This window comes from Solanum lycopersicum, chromosome 10, assembly GCF_036512215.1.
Source record: "Solanum lycopersicum chromosome 10, SLM_r2.1".
Classification (NCBI taxonomy): domain Eukaryota; kingdom Viridiplantae; phylum Streptophyta; class Magnoliopsida; order Solanales; family Solanaceae; genus Solanum; species Solanum lycopersicum.
The window spans coordinates 30553084-30573195 of NC_090809.1; the positions used below are offsets into that span (position 1 = coordinate 30553084).

Below are 20112 nucleotides of genomic sequence, written 5' to 3' on the forward strand. Positions count from 1 at the left end.
TTATTTCTATTATTATGAGAAAAGTTCAACTTTAATACTCCGAGAGTACATTTCAGATTTTTTTTCTCATTTACTCTACCTCTTCTAACGGTGAGTCGTGATCCCATCACTGAATAGACTACGCTGACTATCAGAAAATTATACATGTAATCGTATTATTCGTGCCAACATTTTTTGCAAACATCAAGTTGCGAGATAACAATCACCACGCATGATACCATCAATGTAACAACCCGTGTAGTCGGTTTAGGAACTAGAAATTTTTATGTTAGAAAATACTTTCTAATAGATTTAAGTGAGTGTTTTGGACTACTCATAATTATAATTATGAAATTAGTGGGGTAGTTTTACTAATTTATTTAGTTAATGGTTAAGAAATAATATTATAATTTATAGGGGGTCACTTTCACCACTCTTATAATTAGTTATATAATATTTAGGAGGAAATATTCAGTAGAGAGGAAATAAGGGTTTAGCCAAGAGAAACCATATCTGCAGCATTCATGAAGCGGTTGTTCCATCAGGTAATTAAATTTAGAGTTGGATTTTGAATGTATTAGCATGATTATGTTAATTATTTTTAGTATAATATTTGAATTGGAAAAGAGGTATATTCAATAAACGCTAGAAAAATTAGTGGAGTCATAATGGATTGTACAGAAACTGCTTGTGAGTATTATTATTATTACTATTGTTATGTTCTTGATTGGAAGGAAAAGGTGTGTGTGTGTGTGTGTGTGTGTGTGTGTGTGTGTGTGTGTGTGTGTGTGTGTGTATATATAAAAAAAATTAGTACTATGTTGTTGTGAAGAGGGATCGGGCGTACATTTTAATATATGTCTTAGTGTAATGTTTGGTAGAATTGGCTTAAAGTTGTTGGATGAGTGGCAAGTGAAAGTTATATATAGAAAATTTAATTAGTTCATGGAGGATTAAATTGTTACAGTCATATGTTTACTATTTTTAAATAAATTTCGTATGTTATGTATTATCACGTTCTTTGCCATTCAAGTTGTTATATTGAGTGGCAAATGCCTTTGTTTTGAATTGCATGTAATGATGGCCTAATGGTCTATTGAAGAATAACAAACAATTAACAGTAGGAAGGTTTTAAATTCTTATGTAATTATTGATTATAAAATTGAGGCCAAATATATAACCAATAAGAGAGTAAGGTGGGGTAATAAACTTTGATATTTCTATGATAAAATTGGGAATTTTTGCATTTGGGTGTTATAAATTATGTAATATGTTGTTTTGATTTTCCCTGGTAGAGGTTACTGGACATAGACGTAACCTTAAATTCCAATTTTTTCCATAGTTATCTTGTTATGAGCCAAGTTTTAAAATATTGAGTTAGGTAATTAAATATTAGGTGTATCGAGTTATTTAAATTCCACTAAAGTTATGCTAATGGGTGGAATTAAGACTTACCATTAGGCTTAAACTTTAAGAGATTGATTATAGAATTAGGTGAATTGATGGGTATAGGCTAGACACAGATAATCAGAGTGTTTATGGCCTTGTGAACTTACACCTTATATATATATATATATATATATATATATATATATATATATATATATGATAGATTGGAAGTGTTCAGAGGCAATAAGGAAAGAAAAGGCATTGGAGAAGTAGTTGCTTGACTTCGATTCTTCGGTGGAGGTAGGTTATGGTTTATGCTATTTGATAGTAAACTCTTAATAGTGATTGATATTCCTTGAATGATATTGTGAAGTTCTCTATGTACTTGGCTGTGTGATGTGTGATTTGGTTGTGTGGCTTGTGATTGGTTTGAAATCCTGAGACCGTAGAATTCGTATTCTCTAATCCTATCTATCAAAGTGATGCCTTGAATAAAAAAGGCTTGATGAAAATAATATAACAATGAATTGAAAGCGGTGATAATAAAGGATATATTAATAGTATAATTGGATCGGAGTTTCACATTCCGACACAGTATTCTTGGATCGGAGTGTCACATTCCGACACGGTATTTTTGGATCGGAGTGTCATGTTTCGACACGGTATTCTTGGATCGGAGTGTCACATTCCGATACGGTATTTTTGGATCGGAGTGTCATATTCCGACACGATAATATTAAAGGAAAAATATGTTGAATTAATGGAAGATATTCAATCTCAAAGAACTCAACTCCCAAAATGGTTTGGTTTGGAGGCATGAGTCCTCATGTGTGATCTTGATACCGTTGACTTAATACGTGCTTACTTTATTGTTGTTGACACTTTTTCATTTTGTTTGTTACTTATCACATGTTAAGTGCTATAGTTGAGTTCATACTATTATTCTTTGTATAGTAGTTTCTATTTTGGGTTGACCGAATGATACTTACTCAGTACATGTTGCCTCGTACTGAGTCCTACTTGTTTTCTTCTTTGTTTTCCTTTTATGAAATGCAGCGAGTGTATCTATGACTTCTGATTTCCCTCAGCTCTAGCCAGCCTCCCGCATATCAAGTTACAGGGTGAGCTATCCATTCAAGCTCGTGTTGGATTCTCTCGATTACGACATGATGTCCAATACTTTCGGACACATACCATTTTATTCTTTATTTTAGTGTATTCGATATTCTTAGACTTAGTATTGGAGATTAGATGTCCTTGATGTGGTGACTATCAGATATTGGGATGATAAGTATTAAACTTTAGAAACTTATTTAAATTGGTTGCTTAGTATTTTTTGGAGCTTCAGCATTATTTATATTATTTATAGTTGAATTATTGGTATATGTTGGGGTTTAGATGTGTTGGTTCGACCACCTAAGGAGGTAAGTGTGGGTGCCATTCACGACCTATTTTGGGTCGTGACAAACTTGGTATCAGAGCGTTAGGTTCGTTGATCTCATCACACAAGGACAAGTCTAGTAGAGTCTTGCGGAACGGTAAGGGGACGCCTTTTCTTTTCTTCGAGAAGCTATAGGACTTTAGGAAAGCTCATTTCATTCTTTCTTTCATGCTACTACTTGAATCCAATTGGTATCTAGGTGATACAAATTGGTATCTGAACTTCTTCACTCTATTTCAAATATGGGTACTACTAGAGTATTTGAAGTTGAAATAGCAACAACAGAAAGAAAAAAAAATATGTCCTTAGAAATAGATATATTTTCTCGATCGCAAAATGTGGTGGTAGTCTCATGTCGAGTGTCGGTTAATAAAGACAATACTATGACTTCATAGGGTGAGGGTATATTCAAGAAAGTCATTGATGCTTACTTGGTTAGAGTTAGGAAGTGTGTTATTGTGTTATTGAATTGATCTAAGAAGTAAAACAAATTGTGTGGTCTAGAGAGTGAACATATTCGATAATGTTTTGCAATTATTAAATGGGTAGAAATATGTGGGCTATTTGGGTACGATATTATGGACAGGTATGATGTGTTCTAGTAAGGTATCTAATGGACTTTCACGGTGTGGCAGTACTAGGGTTATGTGGAAACAGGTACGTCGATTGTCAAGTATGAATACTAATTACTAAAGGAGTTACAAGTTGTACGACATGGTCAGATAATAAGATTTAGTGTTGCATTCACATTTGAGAAACCAACTAGCTTATTACTACACGAACTTAGATTGAGCATTATTTTGAAGGAAAATTTTAGTGGTTGAGCATTATTTTAAAGAAAATCTTTAGTGGTGGATCTTTGGTACAAATATTAACACAACTTAAACTGTGCAATGTATCTTGAGGGTTTTGAGTAAGGACTGGTGGTTTTATCTTAAGCTTCAAAAGGTAGATTGATACTAGCATGACAGACTTATAGGGAAAGAAAATCCTAGTGGGCATACTTTGGGTGAAGTAAAATGAAGATTTTAGTAAGAAAGTGAATATAAAATTGGTTAGTCCCTTCATTTTGATTACTATATCTGAGTTTAAGGTGTCATGTTGAGGAAGAAAAAAATTTTGACTTTGTGGTGATGAAAAGGGCTTACAAATACATGATGGTGATAGGAGTAATTGATGGATGGTGACGGAGATGCAAATTATAGAATACAAATTATTGGTCAAATAAATTTTGTATGGTGATAAAAACTTGCGAGTATCTAAGGTTGACATTTCTACTATTTAGTGAGTAATGTGGTTGTATGATAAATTTTAGGAGATTTAGGGCACACTCGAATATAATTTAAAGGAGCTGGAATCATAACTAAAATAGGATAAAACTTGTGGGATGTGTAGCCTTAAGAAAAATAAGTGAGAGCAGAATTATTTTCTCTGATTGTAAGAACTAAAAATGTATCTTCGAAGGGATCGAGAATTGGGTTCAAAATTGCGTGATTTCATCTATTTTGTTTTGGTTAAGGTAATAGCATAACAGGTTAATCAGCTTGGTTAAAAGCTATTGAATAGAACTTAAGAGAGAAGTGTATTGACGTTCAACTTGAGTGAGATGATAGGTTCTGTTGTACTGTTGAATTTAGAAATGAGTAGGGTTGGATTTTTAGTGAAGCATATGGTATGGTTGGTGGAGAGGCAATCAATGATAAGCTAAGATAAGGTGATTCGTAAAAATCTTCAAAGTATAAGCAAATGTAGATAATTAAGGGCATTGTGTTACACAATTGGACTTATAATTCAAATTATTTTTTCTTGTTATGTCTGAATTTCTGGTGGTATATTTTGTCAAGGTATGAATTAGTAATATGAGAAACGATTGATTGCATCGTTATTGAGCACGTGAAAGAATTTATGCATGCTTTGGACCATAAAGTTGTTACTTTTGATTGTTAAAGGATCTAAGGAAGGGTTTACCCTCAGAGTTTTGATTTAGAGTGTGAAGTAAAATGTCATGGATTATTAGTAAAACATGAGATCGGTAAGCAAGCTAGATAAACAAGAGTTTGATATATTGAAGGAGCGAGATATTTAGAATTTGCACCATGAAAAGAATTTGAGAAGAGTGAAATAATAAGACCTCTTGTATAAATCCATGGGGTGTAGTTGATGGTTGTTTTAATTTTTGCCTATGAGTTTAGATATAATTGTGAGATGTGAACTTGTTCGGTACAGACTTACTAGGAGTTTATCATCGACTTCTAGAAAAATGAGTTTTGATTTAGGTGACAAATAATGAGGTATGAAAATTTTAGTATTTTACAATGAGGTTAGATTGCTCAAATTAGGATAGAAGACTTAAGAATGATGTAAAAGGTGAGATATAATTCTACATGGTTATTAAGAATAAAGTTGGGTTAATACTACTCTATTGATGGGACTTCATAGAATGTTAAGGTGTGTTACATGGACATTTGATGGTTAATAGAGGTTATGAGCTTATAGTATACAGAATAGTTTGAGTGACAAAGAATTTTCCTAAATGTTGGCGTGATATATATAATGGTTTAAAATGGTACCTTAAGCATGGTATGTGAAAGTGGTGTAGAGTTGACTTTGGGTGTGATTTAATAGTTTTGTCTCAATGAAAAGGTACTATCACATTCGAAATTAGTGCTATAGGCCTTATTTGGGACTCGTATCTGTCAGGAAATGCTTAAATAGAAAGAGATAGGCATAGTTTGAACATGTATTTGATAAGCATACTTTGATACTAATGATGGTTTGAGAGTAAGGTAGATGATCGATGTAGTTATACGTTTTGTTATTATTAAGAGTGTTAACTTCAATGAATGTGGAGTTTGATAAACCAAGTATGTGTGCAATTATATTAGAGACATTCTATTAGGGGAGGTGTAGATCTCTAATTTTTGATACTATTGAGATGAGACAATGGGTATTAATATTTTAGAATAATCATTGAGATAACTATCCTTTCTTGTCTTGTCTTCCTTTGATCGTTCGAGGACGAACGATGGGTAAATTGGTATCTATTATAACAACCCGTGTAGTCGGTTTGGGCACTAGAAATTTTTATGTTAGAAAATACTTTCTGATAGATTTAAGTGAGTGTTTTGGACTATTCATAATTATGATTATGAAATTAGTGGGGTAGTTTTACTAATTTATTTAGTTAATGGTTAAGAAATAATATTATAATTAATATGGGGTCACTTTCACTACTCTTATAATTAGTTATATAATATTTAGAAGGAAATATTCTGTAGAGGGGAAATAAGGGTTTAGCCAAGAGAAACCATATCTGCAGCAGTCATGAAGCGGTTGTTCCATCAGGTAATCAAATCTAGAGTTGGATTTTGAATGTATTAGCATGATTGTGTTAATTAATTTTAGTATAATATTTGAATTGGAAAAGAGGGATATTCAATAAACGCTAGAAAAATTAGTGGAGTCGTACTGGATTGTACAGAAACTGCTTGTGGGTATTATTATTATTATTATTATATATATATATATATAGTACTATGTTGTTGTGAAGAGGGATCGGGCGTACATTTTAATATATGTCTTTGTGTAATATTTGTTAGAATTGGCTTAAAGTTGGTGGATGAGTTGCAAGTTAAAGTTATATATAGAAAATTTAATTAGTTCATGGAGGATTAAATTGTTACAGTCATATGTTTACTATTTTTAAATAAATTTCGTATGTTATGTATTATCACGTTCTTTGCCATTCAAGTTGTTATATTGAATGGCAAATGCCTTTGTTGTGAATTGCATGTAATGATGGCCTAATGGTCTATTGAAGAATAACAAACAATTAACAGTAGGAAGGTTTTAAATTCTTATGTAATTATTGATTATAAAATTGAGGCCAAATATATAACCAATAAGAGAGTAAGGTGGGGTAATAAACTTTGATATTTCTATGATAAAATTGGGAATTTTTGCATATGGGTGTTATAAATTATGTAATATGTTGTTTTGATTTTCCCTGGTAGAGGTTACTTGTAACGACCTGTTTAGTCGTTTTGAGTAGCAGACTTTATTTCTGGAAAAACTGGCAGAAGCAACGGACCTCACGACGGACCGTCATGGGCACGACGGACCGTCGCAGGGTCTTGTTTCAAAACACTTAGAAAATCTGAAATTGGGTACTAAAAATCGACTCTCTAATCTTTGTGATAGAATGGCAGGACGGACCGTCACAGACCCTTGGTGGAAATTTGGGTCTCTGAACTCTGCGACTACCTGCAGGACGGACCGTCGCAGGCACGACGGCCCGTCACAGGTTTGCAAATCCCAGGCAGAATCGGATTTCCTTACACGTTTTAAGGGACGTTTTTGGACTATTCCTTCCTTCATTATAGATTTTGTGGGTTTATATTAATAACTCAAATTCTTGGGGGTTAAAAGAGGTAACCCTAAGTTAATTAGTGGGGTATTATTGCCATATTTTATTCTTAATTATATACTAATTAGGGTAAAAGAAAGAGGGTTTGAATAAGAAAATAGAAAGAACAAGAAGGGAGAGAGAGAAACGATCGAGAAGAAGAGGAAAACACCAAGCTTTGAGGATTAACTTGCTTGATTTCAATTCTTCGGTGGAGGTAGGTTATGGTTTTCATGCTTTCATAGTAAACTCTTAATAGAGAATGATATGTATTGGTAGTATTGTAAAACCCTGCTATGTGCTTAATTGTATGCATGCATGAACGTGATTATATAATTGTGATTATATTAAGCATGATGAAGCTATTGAATCCCAAATCTTGATAAAAACCTAATCTCTTGTTAATGATGATGCCTTGATATAAAAGAAGGCTTGATGAACTAAAGTAATGAGATTGATGATGCCTTGGTGAGAAAGAAGGCTTGATGAATTGATAGAAAGAGATTAGGGGATCGGGTGTCACGAACCGACACGTAGAATTAGGGGATCGGGTGTCACGAACTGACACGTAGATTTAGGGGATCGGGTGTTACGAACCGACACGTAGATTTAGGGGATCGGGTGTCACGAACCGACACGTAGAATTAGGGGATTGGGTGTCACGAACCGACACATAGATTTAGGGGATCGGGTGTCACGAACCGACACGTAGATTTAGGGGATCAGAGTGTCACGTACCGACACAAGAGGATTAATGAATATGAGGGAGCGGAGTGTCACGTGCCGATACAAGAGAAATAAAGATAATGAATCTTGAAAGATGTTAATATACTCAATCTAAAGAACATAATTCCCAAATGAGTATGGTATTGAGACTTGAGTTCTCATGTGTGAACTTGATGGTAATTGTTAATGATATAGTACTTGTTGTTGCTACATGTTGAGTATCATAGTTGAGTTTATGATATTACTTGGTATATACTGTTTTCTATTTTGAGTTGGCCAATGATATCTACTCAGTACCCGTGTTTTGTACTGACCCCTACTTTTATATTTTTCTTCTTGTTATTTGTGGAGTGCAGCAAATGTACCGTCATCTTCGACTCAACAGTAACTCAAGCCAGTCTTACTACATCGGAAATTCAGGGTGAGCTAATGCTTCTAGCTTGGACTGGATCTTCTTCTTCAAGTCTTGATGCCTTGAACTTCCGGCATGGACTAGCTTCTTATGTATTTTTAGCTTTTTAGAATATTCTTAGTTTAGTCATTTGATCGTAGATGTTCTTGTAATGATGACTTCCAGATTTTTGGAATAATAATAGTTATTGATTTTACTAATGAGTTTAAGTCTTCCGCATTACTTTATGTTGATATTACCTTGAAATGTTAAGGTTTAGATTGGTTGGTTCGCTCACATAGGAGGGTAAGTGTGGGTGCCAGTCGCGGCCCGGATTTGGGTCGTGACGAAACTTGGTATCAGAGCATTAGGTTCGTTGGTCTCATCACACAAGAACAGGTCTAGTAGAGTCTTAAGGAACGGTAGGGGAATGCCTTTACTTTTCTTTGAGAGGCTATAAGACTTTAGGAAAATTTCACTCTTTCATTCTTTCTTTCGTGCTACTACTTGAGTCCAATTGGTATCTAGGCGATACGAATTGGTATCTGACCATCTTCACTCTCTTTCGCAGATGGTTAGAACTAGAGCAACGACTACGCCAACACAAACACCGGACAGACAAGAAACAACTGAGCCAGCCACTGGGGCTGTGGCTCGAGGAAGAACAGCGGCAAGGGGCCGTGGTAGAGGTCGTGGGAGGACGTCCTCTAGAGGAAGAGGACGAGCACTGAGCCCATCTGGTACTAGGGCGGTGACTCCTCCACCGACTGAGGAAGTGATAAGAGAGGGGGAGGATGGGGTGAATGAACAAGTGCAAAATGAGGAAATGCCACCCCAACCTACCCTAGAGATGATCAATCAGGTTCTAGCTTATCTTAGCGGGTTATCTGATCAGGGCCAGATACCCCCAGTGTTTTCTGCACCAGCACCTCAGGCTCCGGAGGTACAACATGCGGCTACTATGGCTCCCCGCATGGATGTTCCATTGGAAATAGGCACGTTTCCACGTCTGACTACGGGGCCTATAATGACAAGTGATCAGCATGAACTTTTCAGTAAGTTCTTGAAATTGAAACCTCCAGTCTTCAAGGGTGCTGAATCGGAGGATGCTTATGATTTTTTGGTTGACTGTCACGAGCTACTACACAAAATGGGTATAGTAAAACGGTTTGGTGTGGAGTTTGTGACTTATCAGTTTCAAGGGAACGCCAAAATGTGGTGGCGATCCCATGTTGAGTGTCAACCGACAGAGGCACCACCTATGACTTGGGCCTCATTCTCTAGCTTGTTTATGGAGAAGTATATCCCCCGGACTTTGAGGGATAGGAAAAGGGATGAGTTCCTGAGCCTAGAGCAAGGTAGGATGTCGGTTAATGCTTATGAGGCTAAGTTCCGTGTACTGTCCAGATATGCCACTCAACTCTGTTTCAATCCTCAAGAGCGGATTCGCCGGTTTGTGAAGGGGTTTAGGTTAGAATTGCGGATTTCGGCCTTACAGATAGCGGCAACGGCAAAATCCTTCCAAGAAGTGGTAGACTTTGTGATAGAAGTGGAAGGAGTGAAGCCAGACGACTTCACCACAACATCGACATCAAAAAGGTTTCGAAAGGGAGGTGAGTTTAATGGTTCTTACACTAGAGGACAGGGTTCGGGAAGTTACTCAGTCCGACCAATTCAGTCTTCACTACAGACTGTAGTTGGGGGACCACCTCAGACCGATCAACACTTCTCCGAGGGGCCTATGATTGACTCCAGAGAATGTTAAGAATGTGGGAAGATTGGACATATTAGGAAAAATTGTCCCAGACAAAGTTATAGACCCCCAATAGCTAGAGGTAGAGGTGGTCATGGTAGAGGCCGTTATTCTGGAGGACGTGGTGGTCGAGGTAATGGTGGTCACCAAAATGGGAGAGGTAATGGGCAAACTGGGGCCACTACATCACAACATGGTAGGGGCAACGGACAGACAAACGATAGGGCCCAGTGTTACGCTTTCCCTGGGCGGTCTGAAGCGGAGGCATCTGATGTTGTCATCACAGGTAATCTTCTGGTTTGTGATTGCATGGCTTCTGTATTATTTGATCCCGGATCCAAATTTTCTTATGTATCTTCCGCATTTGCTAATGGTCTTAATTTACATTGTGAATTACTTGATATGCCTATTCGTGTTTCTACTCCGGTGGGTGAGTCTGTGGTAGTTGAAAAGGTGTATAGGTCTTGTTTGGTGAACTTTGTGGGGAGCAACACCTATGTAGATTTGGTTATCTTAGAAATGGATGATTTTGATGTGATTCTGGGTATGACTTGGCTTTCTCCGCAATTTGCAATCTTGGATTGTAATGCTAAAACGGTGACGTTAGCCAAGCCTGGGACAGATCCTTAGTGTGGGAGGGTGACTACACTTCCAATCCGGTGCGTATCATCGTGCTAAGAAAATGATTAGTAAAGGGTGTTTAGCTTTCTTGTCACATCTCAAGGATGACACTACCCAAGTACCTTCGATTGAGTCGATTTCAGTAGTTCGTGAGTTTCTGGATGTGTTCCCTGCAGATCTTCCTGGTATGCCACCGGATAGGGATATTGACTTCTGTATTGATCTTGAACCCGGTACTCGCCCCATTTCTATACCCCCTTATAGAATGGCTCCCGCGGAGTTAAGAGAGTTAAAAGCACAACTTCAAGAGTTATTGAACAAAGGCTTCATTAGACCAAGTGCATCTCCTTGGGGTGCTCCGGTTTTGTTTGTAAAGAAAAAGGGTGGCAGTTTTCGAATGTGCATAGACTACAGACAACTGAATAAGGTAACCATAAAGAACAAGTACCCTCTTCCTCGCATTGATGACTTGTTCGATCAGTTACAAGGTGCTTGTGTCTTCTCTAAGATTGACTTGAGATCCGATTATCATCAATTGAAAATATGAGCAACGGATGTGCCAAAGACTGCTTTTCGAACGAGGTATGGGCATTACGAATTTGTAGTGATTTCTTTTGGTCTTACGAATGCCCCTGCTGCGTTCATGAGCTTGATGAACGGGATATTTAAGCCATATTTGGACCTCTTCGTGATCGTATTTATTGATGATATATTGGTATACTCAAAGAGCAAGAAGGAACATGAAGAGCATTTGAGAATGGTATTGGAAATGTTAAGGGAGAAAAAGCATTATGTCAAGTTCTCTAAGTGTGAGTTTTAGCTAGATGCAGTGTCCTTCTTGGGACATGTGGTTTCTAAGGATGGAGTGATGGTGGATCCTTATAAGATTGAGACAGTGAAGAATTGGGTAAGACCTACTAATGTGTCAGAAATAAGGAGCTTTGTTGGGTTAGCTAGCTACTACCGCCGATTCGTCAATGAATTCTCTTCTATCGCTTCAAAATTGACGAACTTGACTAAGCAGAATGTCCCATTTGTATGGTCGGATGAATGTGAGGAAAGCTTTCAGAAGCTCAAGACTTTGTTGACTACCGCACCTATCCTTACCTTGCCAGTAGAGGGTAAGAACTTCAATGTTTATTGTGATGCATCCTATTCTGGTTTGGGTGCAGTACTAATGCAAGAGAAGAGTGTGATTGCTTATGCTTCAAGACAATTAAAAGTGCATGAACGTAACTATCCCACTCATGATTTGGAATTGGCCGCGGTAGTGTTTGCATTAAAACAATGGAGACACTATTTATATGGGGTTAAGTGTGAGATCTATACGGATCATCGTAGCCTTCAGTATGTCTTTACTCAGAAAGATTTGAACTTAAGACAGAGGAGATGGATGGAGTTACTAAAGGACTACGATATCACTATCTTGTATCATCCAGGGAAGGCGAATGTTGTAGCGGATGCTTTAAGTAGGAAGGCGGGAAGCATGGGAAGTCTAGCTCACTTGAAAGCTTCTAGACGCCCATTGGCTAGAGAGGTTCAAACTCTAGCTAATGACTTGATGAGATTAGAAGTAAATGAGAGGGGAGGATTGTTGGCTTCTGTGGAGGCAAGATCTTTCTTCCTTGACAAGATTAAGGGAAGACAGTCTAATGATGAGAAACTGCGCAGAATTCAATAGGCTTCTTCATCTACTTTAACTATAGAATAAAAATGACAGCCTAATAATCTTGGTAGGAGTTTCATGAGATAAAGATGTTGAATTTATATAGATAGAATAGAAGGAATATCAAAAGAAATCTTAAAGTTTTAGTTCAAATATTTGAAGGTTATGAATATGAAAAAATGATAGTTATGAATATTAAGAGTATAAAAGTGAATAAGTAATTAACAAATAATAATAAATAAATGAAGAATATGAAAAAGAAAATTAAAATTAGCAAACCATGTAGAAAGAACAACTAAAGTTCTCATCACGTAATAAGCGTTAATGAATTTAAATTTGTGAAGATAGAGTCATTCTTTAATAATAGTCAAGAGGACAGTATCAATGTGTGTCTCCATTTTGCAGATTTACAACCTTTAAATTATTGAATTTCGTTATTTATCATTAAGGATAATACTTTATCCACATGAATTTTATTATTCATGAGCGGGGTTAAGGAAAAAATTATGAGAAGAGGAAAAATATAGCAATTTAGGTAGAAATCATTTTAAAAATTTTTTATAATTATTATATACATATAGATTATAAATGATAAATATTAATTAATTAGATATTTAATTAAAAATTAATCTTAAGAAATCTAAAAGTCATTAACATTTTAATTAAATTTATACAATCAAATATTTAAATATTTTATAACAATTTAATTTATAGAAGGGGTAAAATAGTAATTCAACTTTTAACTTTTTTTGGTTCATGCTTTTAGTAATATATGATTATTTGATTTTCTATTATTTTTTTTCTCTTGTTAATATTAACATTATTATGACAACAGCAAAATATTTTTGTAAAAAGTTATTTGTGAATCTGCAGTTGTTGAATTTACATAGAGTATGTACTAACAAATACTTATAACAATTATTTCACAGAGACATAAACAACAAAGTTTAAAAACATTTACTCAAAAACAGCAATTAAATCATGCGCATAAACTAATAACTGTAAAAAATACATACCAGGATTTCTAACTATAGAAGAAACAGAAAGGAAAATTGAGCTCACTGAATGCATAATGTCTCCGTAAGAAATTTATTCCTCTAGTATCCGAGGATTAAAGAAATAGATACTCTCAGGATGAATCAATTTGATTCATCGGTGTAATGAAACAAAAACAAAAGTGTCAGTGAGCCGTTCAACATGAACAAAGTATACAAATATTTTATTGTGCTGAAGAAGAAGAAAAAGTAGTTCAAAATCTAATATTTAATTGTGCAAAAGAATAAGAAGTTCAAAATTTTCATTGTTTTAAATGAGAGGAAACCCCTCTATTTATAAACAAAAAAGGTTGTACAAACAAATATTTATTATACCTTACCTGAAATGTCACAACTCTTCGAAAAAATTACAACATTTCATAAAAGTAAAATTCTTCATAAAAGTCGCAACTTTTTATAAAAATCACAAATATATATATATATATATATATATATATACATACATATTTGTGTGTGTGATATATATTTATCATAGGTCTTTTTGTCGATTTTACGTCAGTCACTTCTTATCTATAAAATGTACTTGCCATTTGCACATAGAAGCGTTTCATACACGCTGTTCAATGTTTAACTACAGTGTACACAATATCATATGTGAGTGAGAGAGAGATATGATTGATCATAGGTCTTTTTGTCGATTTTACGTCAGTCACTTGTTATCTATAAAATATACTTTGTTATTTGCACATAGAAGTGTTTCATACATGCTGTTCAATGTTTAACTTCAGTATACACGATATCACATATCTAACTTAATGTAAAATATGAGTTTTCGAACATATATCTATGCCCAAACTGTGTCAGAAAGTTGGGTTAACTTGAACTCATATCTTCTTAACTACTCCACTGCTCATAGGTGTATTACATTTATCTTAAGTTGACAACCGCAAAGACGCAATAGAACTTCTGCTTCACCACATATCTCACAAGCGCAAGTTTACTACATAGCCCATATGTTCACTACATCAGACATGAAATGAGAACTTAAAGCATCCATATGATCTGCAATTTTTTTTACATACATGGTTGTTTGGGAAAGAGTGATGGAGATGGGATTCCAAGTTGATCAAAGATAGATTGGATAAGAATCTATTTTAATGAATTCTGCAGCTTAGGGAAAATTGCATCAACATGGATATGATACATTGGATCAGCAAGCCAAAGTCTAGCTATGTAATGATGAGATGATGTAGACCTGTGAACTTCTTCAATAAGCCAGATGGTTGCTTCAGCTTTTCTAGGATCGATGATGGTATCTAATGGAACATCTTCATCATCACTACCAAACCTCATTGAATCCAACTTCTTCATGTGGACATTGGTCAAGTAATGTAGGGGTTGCCCATATAACTCCTTCATGGATGCAGCCAATCCAACCCATGAGGTGAAAGGGATAACAAAGCCACGCTGTGTGGGCATAGCGACCACCTTCATGTACTCTTGGTACATTCTTGCTCTTCTAAAGATTGAATCTGTAATACAGAGTGTGTAAGACTAGTGATACGAATTAAGTAAAGATACATCGTAACCTTGCACTGTAGTCACTCATGCTTCAATTAGTTTGAAAAAAGACTTAAACATAAAATCTTTGAAACAATACCCGTACTCACAAAACAGAAAAGTAACTCATTTGAGAATCAATACCATCATCAAAGAGACCTGTCAGACTTGCGCTTTGACATCATGATGGAGATGTTTTAATTGAACTGAACAGAGATTTGTGCATGTGAATTTTCCTTGGGACATCCACCTTCTATTAAATGAAGCTACTTCTAGCCAGAGATTGTCCGTGAATTGGTACAGATCACAAGGAAGCAAATTAGATATACACCTTATCTTCCTAATTTGATGAGGCTAAAAAATTGACATGGATGGGTGTCTTGTAAACTTTCCCATCTAATTTTCTCATTTTTGACTAACCACAAAAACAAAAATTATTACACCTCCACTATCCTCAAAAAAAAATATCTATGTACACCTCCTCTTTTGCTTCCCCTCTCCACCAGCCCTTCTTCTCATCTCAACTGAAACTCAATTGTTGTTTGGCAATAGAGTTTCTTGATGCAAAGTAGTGTCTTTTTTTCTTATTTCATTTTATAAGTAATAACATTTTCTTCTTCTGAAAGCTTTTCTTGAATCGAAGTATAATAATTGTCTCATGATCTATTTAATGGAGAAGAAAAACAAAATCTATACAAGCAAGCGATGCAGCATTTGCATTTTATGAAAATCTCCTAATTCTAAAATTATCTGAACCATTTTCAAGGATGCAGGAAACTTGTTTGACAGAAGAGAATAAGTTATTCATCATTTTCAGCCCGAAATGAAGTTAATGCTCCATTGTTGTTAAATCTCATACAAATCCAAAATCAAGTTCTCTTAATACTCATACAGATCCAAAATCAAGAATGAACAAACAGAAAAACCCTATGTGCATTAGCAATTGGAAGCAAAATGATGAAATAAGAGATATGAAAACTGTGAGGAGCTTAAATGTCCTTCCACATTCTCTTTGTGCACACTCAATGAGCAGGCTCTCTGGTAGCTGGTGGTTGTGTCTGGACATAAGCTGGAGAAAAAGGGAAAGAGACGGAGAAGGGAAGGTCAACATACAGGATAGACGAGAAAACTGGGATCTCTGATGAAGTAGGTACTTCAATTAATATGCAGTCAAGAATATCTTTTTGCACCACGCAAAAAAAAAGATAAAGGCCAACTTCCTCTTGAAGTGGCTGTAATGGCGTTCCAGGAGTTGATGCACTGGCGTTGGCTTGCTTTGAGGTTGGGCAAGGCATGTTAGTAGGTAGGAAAGAAATACCTTAAAGGATAAGATGTTAAAATCGCTACGAGAAATTGAAAAAGAAGCAAAATGGGTTAGAGAAAAAGAGATAAATGATCTCAAAGAGGGGAAGCAAAGGAGTTCGATTCTCGAATGCATTCCCAAAGGAGAGGTTTGGGTATTGGGTGGTGTCGAGGGCCATAGAGGAGTTTTCGGAGTTCATTGATAAGCACCACTTTTTTTATTTGCATGTGGCAGGTAACTCTTTTAGTTGGTCCAGGTCATAGGATTCAACTTTTAGATCAAGAATATGCAGATTCCTTGTGTCTACTTCGGAGATCCTAGAGCTTCCAGGAATGGAGATCCGAGATCCTGGAGCACGTCAATTTGAATGTTGATGCCTGTGTCCCTTTTGTTTCCCATACGTGCTCTACATCACTAGAAGAGGTGTCATGAAGCATTTATGAATCTTGTGATGTTCTGGTCTACATCCGACCATCCAGCATTAAATGTCACCTCTGGAGTAATAATTAGGGCTTGACTACCCCCTCATATTGCAATAAAACTGATGTACCTTCCAAATTCATTGTTTAAAAGAGTGCAGAAAAAATCACCACAATGGTCCCTTTTTTTTTACCCCTCCCTAGGAACTCCCACCTCTTTTGCTCCCTTGGTGACTTTAACCCACAACCTTAGGGTTGGAGGTGAAGGGTGTTTATCATCCTAGCAACCCCCTCTTGTAACATGAAATGGTCCCTTATTTTCCATCATCTGATTGTCAACAGTTGTTCCTTGGATGATGTATTAATTACATGACCAACCCACTCCATAACTTTAAGGCTTAAAATTACTCGCCTCTATGAATTTTTGTTGTGCTCGGACTCTTCCAAAATGTCGACAAGTGCATGTCGGATCCTCCAAAAATAATGGAACTTTGAAGGATCCGTCACGGGTCCGGCGTCATTTTCGCAGAGTCCGAGCAACTTAGGTTTGACATATTCGAACAACGTTCTGATTTTCGAGAAAGACTTGCCTGATATCAAAAGATTCAAAACTGGCATGGTAATAAATCGTATCTTTCCCCATTTAAAAAAGCCATGAGTTTCTAAGCAGTCACTAGAAAATGATTGAAGAGAAACAGTCATTGCCACTGTGAAAATCCACTGAAAAGAACTAAAACTGACCGGAAAGATGAAATGAGGTGGCTGAAAGCTATCATAGAAGGTATATGTGCATGGCAGCATAGCTCCAAGGAGAAAAAAGGCAGTTATCCTCCTTTTAGATATTATTAGCCCTCTTACTCTGGATCAGCAGAAAACTTTTATAGTTTTGGTTAGATTCATGTTTTTCTGTACAAGGGATTAACCAAGTTTATCTTCTACTTGTATTACATCTTCTTGATACCATTAATGCAACAAACACTTTACTTAATCAAAGGAAATAATGGAAGTTCACCTTTGGCGCATATTCTATACATAGATAATACAATTTTTTAGGAAGGAAAATCAAACTGTTTACAAACTTTATTTCAAATCACTTCTATCTGGATGCTCTTAGCTTACATTAAACAAGTGGAACCGAAGAGCTATAGATGATATATGTTTAGCAAAAAAGCTTCATATTAAAAAGATCCAGCGTATTTGAACTTCATTACAGAATCCCATAACACCAAAAACTGTAAGATAAACTGTGGGAAAGATGTACGATGGAATTGACAAATTCATTCTGCTTAACATTCTACCAATCTTTACTTATGCATGAACTGCTTGCTAATGCAACTTTCAGCAATCAACAGTTCGAAATGAAATCTTGACCAGATAGTTAAATTCCTAGGTCCATCTTCGATTCCCAAGCTTCAATATTAAAGGACACAACATTATGCTAACAGCCCAATCAAAATTCTCTACCTACACAATAAATCCCAAACATAATGAAGAGAAGAACTTTTTGTCTATTTATTTGGAAGTAACAAAGCAACACATATGTAGACACTTGTTCAGCAAGTAGATTAAGAAAATCACTAGACAATCACAATTATGTGAACTATGTCACTTACATTCAGAATCAAATTTGCTAACAGGTTGATCGATGGTGATGGTATTTTTCATCCATTTGCTCTCCGTTATCGTGTCATCTGTATTAGAGGAAGATGAGTCACCCGATGATATCTCCACCTGGTCACCAAATGACACTGCTCCGTTCATAACTGTAGCTGTTCAGAGAAAAAGAAAAGCAAAAAAAGCATATTAGCAGCTTATACAAATGAAAAAATTTGATGAAACTATATTCATTTTAGTTTCTGTAGACGGCTTCTGCACATAACAACCACCCGAAACACTTAAATTCATCTCAAATAGCAGATTCAAAGAAATGCATGTGTGCGTACAACACTCAAGGGTAGCTCAACCCTAAACCACTGCTTTAAGACCCACAAATTACAAATCCTCTAAAAAAACAAAAAAAAAAAAACAGATTCAGTTCGAAAAAGGAGCTCAAATACGAAAACATATACATACCTCCAAACATACACAAAAAAAGGAAATAAAATCGACGAAGATGCAAGATTACACGAAGAACCAAATGCATTGAGCAGACAACGATGAAGGAGATAAATACCTAAAAAGAGACAACCAGATCTGACGAACACGATGAAAAAGGGAGTGTTTTAACGGTGAGAAGCTGCTTTAAATACAATATACTATATTTAAAAAATATTTATCATTTATATTAATATAATTTTTTATAGCTAAATATAATAATTTTGTGAAATTAAAAAAAATGTACTCGCTTTCTTTCTTGGTTCTTTTGCCCCCTAATTTTTTTTGAAAAAATTCATTTTCTATTCTTTCTCTCTATCATTATTGTCTTCGTATTCTCTTTTCTTTTTTTTCCTTTTCTTTTTTATTAATTATTCTTCTTTCTTTCAATTTTTATTTAATTAACAAATCAATTTTTCATATTTCATTATGTCCATGTCACTATTTTTATCCAAAAATAAAGGAAAAGAGAAAAAAAAGATTGCAAAATTATATAAAATCGAATTTTAAAGCAGAAATTGTAAATCATTAAAATTAATTACAAAAGTAAGAGTTCACCATTGATAATCATTATAGCTTCAAATTTTGAATACATTATTTGCATTTTACGAATTTGTGATAAGTTTGAATAGGTAATTCTTACAAATAATTGAAAATGTTGTTTTAAGTTCGTGTCTTAATTGTAAGAGGGTTTGATTAAGTTTATAATTGATTTTAGGAGAAATATTATATTGCAATGAATTAAATATAATTTTAAATTGTCTTGCAACTATATTAAAATTAAATTAGATGATATAATTTTAATGCAGATTTAATTCATTTTGAAGTTTTTTTATTTATTTATTAGTATTGGATACTTGTTTAATTTTTTACTCATATAACTTATCAGTTTATACATCATTGTCATGTCTTTCGTTAGTTACATTTTTCATTCATTCTTGATTCTCTCTTCTAATTCAACTTTAAATAATGTGTAATACAATTTATGTAAATTTAATTCATTTCACTTTTTTTTGTTTATTTGTTATTATTGGATACTTGCTTAATTCATTATTATACAAATTTAATTCACTCTACAGAACATTGTCCTGACAGTCTTTAGCTACGTTTTTCATTCATTTTTAATTCTCTCTTCTTATTCAAATTTAACACAGTGTAATACAATTTTAATACAAATTTAATTCATTTTGCAGTTTTTTTTTATTTGTTCATATTGGCTACTTGTTTAGTTCATTATTGATACAAGTTTATTTCACTCTATAAATCACTGTTTAGTATTTCATTTGTTGCATTTTTTATTCATGCTTAATTTTCTCTTCTACCTCGACTTTAATATTTATGTAATACATTTTTAAATACATGTTTAATGC

General features: G+C 34.9%; 1 protein-coding gene across 2 annotated transcripts; it reads right to left on the reverse strand.

Moving 5' to 3' along the window:
- Nucleotides 1-14321: 14321 nt before the first annotated feature.
- On the reverse strand, nucleotides 14322-19046 carry LOC101255147 (protein RDM1). 2 transcript variants are annotated; one of them, XM_004248783.5, is made up of 3 exons: nucleotides 18822-19046; nucleotides 18262-18417; nucleotides 14322-14898 (listed from the first exon to the last, which is right to left on the reverse strand). In XM_004248783.5, the coding sequence occupies exons 2-3, from the start codon at nucleotides 18407-18409 to the stop codon at nucleotides 14516-14518; spliced, it is 531 nt and encodes a 176-aa protein (XP_004248831.1). In that variant the 5' UTR covers nucleotides 18410-18417; nucleotides 18822-19046; the 3' UTR covers nucleotides 14322-14515. The 2 variants fall into 2 exon arrangements, with proteins under 2 accessions (XP_004248831.1, XP_004248830.1); XM_004248782.5 differs by having other exon boundaries at nucleotides 18722-18862.
- Between the last annotated feature and the right edge of the window lie 1066 nt (nucleotides 19047-20112).